The 7436-nt window shown below is 43.7% G+C and overlaps 1 protein-coding gene across 1 annotated transcript; it reads left to right on the top strand.

The window, feature by feature from the left end:
• Positions 1-237: 237 nt before the first annotated feature.
• Positions 238-7370, top strand: CDKN2AIPNL (CDKN2A interacting protein N-terminal like). Its single transcript, XM_054568462.1, has 3 exons — positions 238-523; positions 1763-1862; positions 7016-7370. Exons 1-3 carry the CDS (start codon positions 285-287, stop codon positions 7025-7027), a joined length of 351 nt encoding a protein of 116 aa, XP_054424437.1. The 5' UTR covers positions 238-284; the 3' UTR covers positions 7028-7370.
• The last annotated feature ends 66 nt before the right edge of the window (positions 7371-7436 follow it).

Consider the following 7436-nt stretch of genomic DNA (forward strand, 5'->3'; position numbering starts at 1 on the left):
GCTGCCGAATGAAAGAAAGCGGCGCCCCTTCTCTGTGCTTGGGGGAGGGGGTCTCCGTTTCCCTACCGGTTACCCAGGGGGTCCACCGAGAACCGCCCCTACGCCCAGGAGCCGTGGGCAGCGGAGGTCTGAGGGGGCCGGGCGCTCAGGCCGCCGCGCCCGGAGAGGGCGCTCCGGCCCGGTCCTCCGGAGCAGTCGCGCGCCGCCCCTCTAGCCGTCCAGAGGTGGCGCAGTGCGTGTCGGGAACGCGGCGGGCAGGTTTGGCCCTCGGCGGCGAGGGCGCCATGGTGGGTGGCGAGGCGGCAGCAGCGGTAGAGGAGCTGGTTTCGGGGATACGGCAGGCAACCGACTTTGCCGAGCAGTTCCGCTCCTACTCGGAGAGCGAGAAGCAATGGAAGGCCCGCATGGAATTCATCCTGCGCCACCTGCCCGACTACCGCGACCCGCCCGACGGCGGCGGCCGCCTGGACCAGCTGCTGTCCCTCTCCATGGTCTGGGCTAACCACCTTTTCCTGGGTTGCAGGTGCGGACCCCTGCCGGCTGGCTGACCTGTCCCCTGCCTTCCGACCCGGAGCTTTTGCTCAGGGCTGACCCTGCCCCCAACCTCCAACCGCGCTAGCCTGGCCGACGTCTGATTCCCACCCTTAGCCAGCCGCCTGGAAAGATATTTATGACCTCTCTGAGCCTCAGTTTCTTCATTTGGAAAATGAGTTGTGAGGATTACAATATTAAAGGGTGAAAAACACTTAGCTGCCATCTAGCAATAGCTCAGTACATGGCTGGACTCTAAACTGTCCATTGTTATTTGTATTGCTAGTATTAGCTCAAACCATCACCTTCGCAGAGTGCATTTCAAATCCATTAGCTCCTTTCACCCACTTGGCAAATGCAGAGATGGAAACAGATCCCCAATTCACATACGAAGGAGCTGAGAGGGGGAGGTGACGTACCTAGAGCCTTGCAGCTTCTGGCAGGAGATAATCTGTGGCCCTTAAGGTTTTATCTTCCCACTCCCCAGTCTGCTGGACCCTGAGCCAGAGCCAGCCTTTGCTTCACTGCCTTTCCTGTTAACGAAAATAACAGATGCCTTGCATCCCCCTCCACCCAGCCATGAAGAAGGTGACAAATCATCCTTTTATTTTAGCGTTTCCTGAACTTATGTTGGAATAAAAATGACTCAGTTTAGTTAGGGTTTTGTGCTCCTTCTGGCTGGCTGACTCTGGTCACATGGCCCTTCTAGCCCTAAGCCTTTTGATTTTGCTTTCAGATGTTGCTGTTATTAGAACGAGATTTGGGGAAGCAGTGCCAGGCACATCCAGCCTTTTCTTCTGCCTTCTAGGTGCCCCTGGGAAATCCTGGTTAAAAAAATACAAGATTCGGCAAATGTCAGAAAATTGGATAAATGAATAAATAATGTTATTTTCATTAGACCAACATTCCATGTGTTCAAAACTAAAAAGTTTTTGGCCCTCATACCATATCCACAAATACGTACTGCCAGATGTACAGTGCTTCTATTTTTGTAAATCTTTGTTTTGTAAATTTGAAATACCTGCTCCATTGCATCCAAGGGCCACTTCTGTATCCCCAAGTGGGAAGAACTGTTAACTAACTTGGTGCTGACCATATATTGATTTCCCATGTATCAAAATCAGCCCTCTGAGAGTTGAGTCTGCTGTCCCTTACCTGAAGCTTCTTGTTAGCCCCATGCTGACAAGACAGTCTTCCAAGGTTTCTAACCTTACTACTTTTTATCGTGCAGTTACAACAAAGACCTTTTAGATAAGGTGATGGAAATGGCTGATGGGATTGAAGTGGAAGACCTGCCGCAGTTTACTACCAGAGGTGAATTAATGAAAAAGGTAAACAGGATTTCCAAGTGCTTTTGAAATGGTGTAGAGTTCACAGCCCCGTGTTTATGGTGATTATTAGAGTATATATTGTTTTCTGAATGCTCCTTTGCTATCCCCAAAATCTAAGCCCATTCATTTTTATTTCTCTGTAATTGGTATAAACCTTTGCATATCTAGGTAACAACTCAGTATGTTAAGTTATGCATTGTTGGTGGAGTAACACAAACAGCCTTTGCAGTTCCTCTAGGAACAGTTTTGAGCTGTTTGCGTGATTTTTAAAGAAAATGTTGGCTAGAGTGCTATAGTTTCTCACTTTTAAAAAAATCCTGTTGGTAACATTAACTCATCCTTAACCCAACAGGTATGGGCCTGACCAGTCTTATTTGGCCTCTCTGACTTACTGGTAGGAATATAGATGGAATAATGTTCACACATCATAGTGGTCCCTGTTCTGCAGGGCTTAATCTGAGTGACGCCATGGAATTTTGACACACTGAGCTGTTGCCTGTGGAGCCTTGTTTCAGGAATCCAGGGCTGGGCCATGGAGACTAGGGCAGAAAGAAGCTTAGGTGGTGGGGCTGGGCAGCCCAGCTGCTTCTCAGCATTTCCCAAGACATGCTTTTCTCATTTGCCTGGGTCTCCCAAAGTTTCTTTGCTTTTTTTGCCACTTTACCCAGACCTCTTTTAGAGCAGATTGTAAGCTGCTTGAGGTGGTATCTGAAGATTTAGTCTTTCTAACTCCAGAGTCTAACATAAGCATTCCCCAGAGAAAGTGCTCAGAAAATGCTTACAAAATGGACCAAAGCGGCCCTGGCTGGTGTGGCTCAGTGGATTGAGCACCAGCTTGTGAAGCAAAGGGTCGCCAGTTTGATTCCCAGTGCAGGGCGCTTGCCTGGGTTGCAGGCATGGTCCCCAGTAGGCAACAAGAGGCAACCACACACTGATGTTTCTTTCCCTCTCTTGATCCCTCCCTTCCCCTCTGTCTAAAAATCTTATACAAAATTAACCAAAGCAATAGAATAAAAGGCTGCTGGTCCCTTTTTCAGTTCTACCCTCAGGAATATAGGTAAGCCCTTGTCTCACCCTAGTTAGGATCTTGTTTTGGAAGGCAGGACATAGAAAGATGCCCCCTTCTGTGTGGGTAACCAGTAACTAAATCAAATCCTAAGCTACCCAGAAAGTACGTTAGCTCCAAACAGTACACCCCACTTGATTTCAGATAGTTTTCCCATTAACGTATTTGTTACTTTTTAATTTGAACCTGGAATCAAAAGTTTCAGGTTGGTGTTCAAGGGGCTATTTTGTTTTTAAAATCAGCTGTATAGCAGGGAGCTACTGTTTTAAGCCAGGAAACTGTGTGAGTTGGGAATTTGTGGTTGTTTGGATCCTCTCAAGTAGTACTTTTAAAAATCTCAGCAGTGAATCATTCAGTGTCCCAGACTGGTGCAAGTCCTGGGTCCCAGGCAGGGGGCAGCTGATGGTCGCTGGCAGGGGCAGACAGGGCCTAGGGTGAACCTTTTCTTTTTTTCTTTTTTAATTTTTAAAATGTATTGCTTTTAGAGAGAGGAGAAACATCAATTTGTCATTCCACTTATTTACACATTCTTTGGTTAATTCTTCATTCTTGTATGTGCCCTGACCGGAGATTGAACCCACAGCCTTGGCTTATCAGGATGTTCTAACCAGCTGAGCTACCCAGCCAGAGCTGAACTTTTTTTTGCTTGTGGCAGATTCTCTCCTTGCTTTTTGTCCCTAAGAGGTATTGTGCCTTCCCTAAGATCTTTCACATCAATTTTCTGTTTTACAGTATACTTCTTGCATTCATATGTAGCTGTATTTTCCAGTCACGCCAGACTAAGAGATCAGATCACTTCATGATATTTGGGCTTCAGCCTCCAGGAGAGACTAAGGAGGTTTTGTAATTGATAAGTATGTCCCTAGCATTACCCATTGACCAGTGTAAAGTGTATGTGTTTGTGTTGTGGGGATGGTCTCTCTAAACTGTTATACACTGTTAAGTGGGTCTTGAATCTCAAAAATGTAGGGAGGCCCTGCCCTGGGATGTTCATTTTTGACACTGTCATTGCACAGTGTTAGTAGCCTCCAGAGGATAGTCCTCAAGCATGAGCCTGGTGTCCTTGAAACCAGCTTTGCCATCAGACTAACCATTAGCACCTAGCCACCTGGAAGAAGCCTATGCTTCTGTAGCACTTTTCAATTACATATACTTCAGCTTCCTTTGAATATGACTTATGTTTTCTTAGTAACCAAGTTTAATTTTATTTTTTTTTAAATTTTAAAAAGATTGTATTTAATTTTTAGGGGAAGGGAAAGGGAGGAAGAGAGGGAGAAAAACATTGATATTCACACATTGATCAGTTGCCTGTCATAGGCTTCCCAACTAGGGACGTGGCCCGCAACCCAGGCATGTACCCTGACCGAGAATTGAACCCCCAACCTTTTGGCTTGCAGGCCAGTGCTCAGCCCACTGAGCCACACCAGCCAAGGCACAAGTTTAATTTTAGACTGTTGATGCCACTGAAAATGGAACTCAGTTGATCCTGAAAAGTGAGGTCCATAGAGAGTGCAAGGTAGAGTAGCCAGCTCTTAAGACTCTTCTAGATAAGCCCACCCTGAGAACAAGTCCTCTGATCTGTGTGCCAGGACAGGCTTGTATGGTGATGGAGGCTGTCCCCTCTCCACTGAAGGCCACCTTGATAGCCCACTGGAAAGAGCTGTGGGGACCTTGCAGCAGTTCTTTTGTCTCTTGCCTGAGGTTTCTGCATGTAATAGAGGCTGGCAAACCTTAAGCAACATTGCCAGTCCAGAGACAAACAAAACAAAAAAAACCTTGACGTTGAGCCATGCACCTGAAAACATCTTCTGTAGTTCTGCCCAGAATTGATCCCTATGTCTAAAATGAGAGCCTGGTTGGGTTTTAAAGCTAGCTAGCAAGTGGGAATGAATCAGCTGGCATTGTTGGTATCTCAGGACTGGACAGTGAGGGTGACTTATGGACATAAGCTCTTTAAGATTTTAAAAATACTTTATGACTATTCTGCAGTTTCGAGGCAAGTACATCTCTGCAGTCCAGTTTTTTTGTTGTTGTTGTTTATTTTTTGCTTTTTTTGTCAGAAGAAATGAGCATTGGTCTCTGACTGGTGATATTTGTCAGACAGTTGCAGTTTGTGATTTTTCTTTTGAAGGAGGGAGATCCAAAGTTATTGAGTGAACCATCTCAGATATCTAACAGCCATCCCTAGGCACCTACCAGCAGCCTTTATGGTTGACCAGCTTTACCCATTAATGAGTAATAATTAACGAAGGCAGCAGCATACTTAGGAAGGGTGTCATTACTATGACTGTCAGTTAATATTTCTAAGGCCTTAACGGAGAAAGAGAATTGACTAGGAAGCTGTCATTATTGGCTCAAAGAAAGGATTTGTCAACTTAATTAGTTGTCTGTTTTCCCTAAAAACATTTTTATCCACAAAGAAAAATGGCAGAATGGAAAAGTGAAAGAGAAGGTAGAAAAATGAGTGTCTACATTTCAAAGGATTCTTTTTTGTGCATTCTGTACAGTTTTGGCAAGCTGTAAAGTAATGGAGCAGCCACTCCCTGGGTGGAAGAAGGTGTGACTTTTAAGAAATTTTTATTGATTGATTGGAGAGGGAGAAACGTTGATTTGTTGTCCCAGTTATTTGTGCATTCATTGGTGGTTTCTTGTATGTGCCCTGATTGAGGACTGAATTCACAACCTTGGCACATCAGGACAACACTCTAACCAACTGAGCCACATAGCCAGGGCAGGAGATGTGATTCTAAGGTGGCAAGTTTTGTTTTTTTTTTTTAACGGCATGTCAGATTAGTTAAATCGGGTTTTGTCTTGCATCACCAAGATTAAGTGCTCTGTGAAGCTACCTTTTCCTCTTCACACACCAGAAGCAGCCAGAAAAGCTTTGTCTGCCCTGACAGGCCAGTCTGTTGCCAGGTGCCCAGGATGAGTGACTTACCTGCCAGCCAACACCATGTGTCAAAGGCCTTACTTGCAGCAGCCAAAGCCAGTGGCAGCTGTTGTGCTGCCCTGGCCTTAGTCTATCTTAGCAGAAATCTAAGAGACTACTTAGGGAATCTCCTTCCCTTTGGACTAAAGATGGTTTCTTTAGATGATATTGGTGATATTACATTCTAAAAGGAGAAAGGCCCTGGCCAGTATGGCTCAGTTGGTTGGAACATCATCCTGTACAAGGGTTTGATTCCCAGTGTGGGCACATACCTAACCTAAATTGTGGGTTCGATCCCCAATCTGGGTGTATACAGCAGGCACCCAATGTTTCTCTCTCACGTCGGTATTTCTGTCTCCCTTCATCTCTCTCTAAAAAGCAATGAAAAAAATGTCCTCAAGTGAGGATAAAAAAAATTTTTTTTTAATTAGTTTTTGCTGAGGAATTTTGCTTTTTTCTTAAAATGACTGGAGCAATAGGCTTAGCTAGAAAATAGGTCATACCTTGAAAAGTCTGATTACTAAAAAGACTCTCTGATTCATTCATACTGTTAAATGTTAAGGAAATTCATTCAAATACAAGGTGACAGCCAAAATGATTTCTTCACACCATGCTTAAAAGTTGTCTAAAGCCAAGTTTAAATTTACCAAAGGTGCTATTGAGTACCCAGAAAGAAGATATCTGCTTCATTTTGCCACTATTTGAAGACATGCATTTACAGTTTCTAATAGTGTGAAATCCAAAAGTCCATAACCTTCACATCTCCTAAATGTCCTGACTGAATGTGAAATGTTGTGAATTACTACCTGGATTCAGCTGATTTTAATTTAGAACAATAAGTGTTTGTGTGATTCTGCTTTTAGAACCTTTCATTGCAAAGCATGCCAGGAGAAAAAGTTATATTTAAAGTATTTCCATTATCACATTAAATTGTGAACATTTATAGATCACAGATGACAAAAAAAAATAGGTTCTGGCTTCCAAATGGATGGTATGGTCAGAGTTGTGCTGAATTTTCTGAATGTAGTAAAATACTAATTTCTGAGTCTACTTACTCTCTGGGTAGGACATAAATATTGCATCCCTGCTATATTTTAATTTATGAATCTGATTCACTGGATTACATGGCTACATAACCTTTTCTTTTTTTCCCCCCAGCATCAAAGCTAAGGCAGAGGACTCATCACATTTCCACTATCAGCTACAGGCTAGAAAGGAGGATGGGACGAATGTGACTTTGACCACAGAAGCTCTCTTAAAATTCCTGGCATTACCAACACAAAGGAAAGAGGAGTTGGAATGAAAGTGGTATTTTAAAAGATCTCATTCTTTCAGTAGCTATCGTTCTAAAAGTATTCGTGAATATTTATGTATTTATACGTCATGACCTTTTTTATTTTGTTTTTGAGTATCAAACTTTTTGTTAAAAATGCGTATTTTTTAATGTTGATGTAATATGGCAGGTAATGGATTTTACACTTTGGATTTCTAAACAGTGTACCTTTAAGTGTGATTCTGGTCGTATGGTCTTTTTTCCCCACTGAAGCAAACCAGGTCCCTTATTTCCTGCTCAGTCTGA

The sequence above is a fragment of the Pteronotus mesoamericanus genome, unplaced genomic scaffold (assembly GCF_021234165.1).
Source record: "Pteronotus mesoamericanus isolate MK-2021 breed Mesoamerican mustached bat unplaced genomic scaffold, CSHL_Meso_final contig_2, whole genome shotgun sequence".
Taxonomy (NCBI): domain Eukaryota; kingdom Metazoa; phylum Chordata; class Mammalia; order Chiroptera; family Mormoopidae; genus Pteronotus; species Pteronotus mesoamericanus.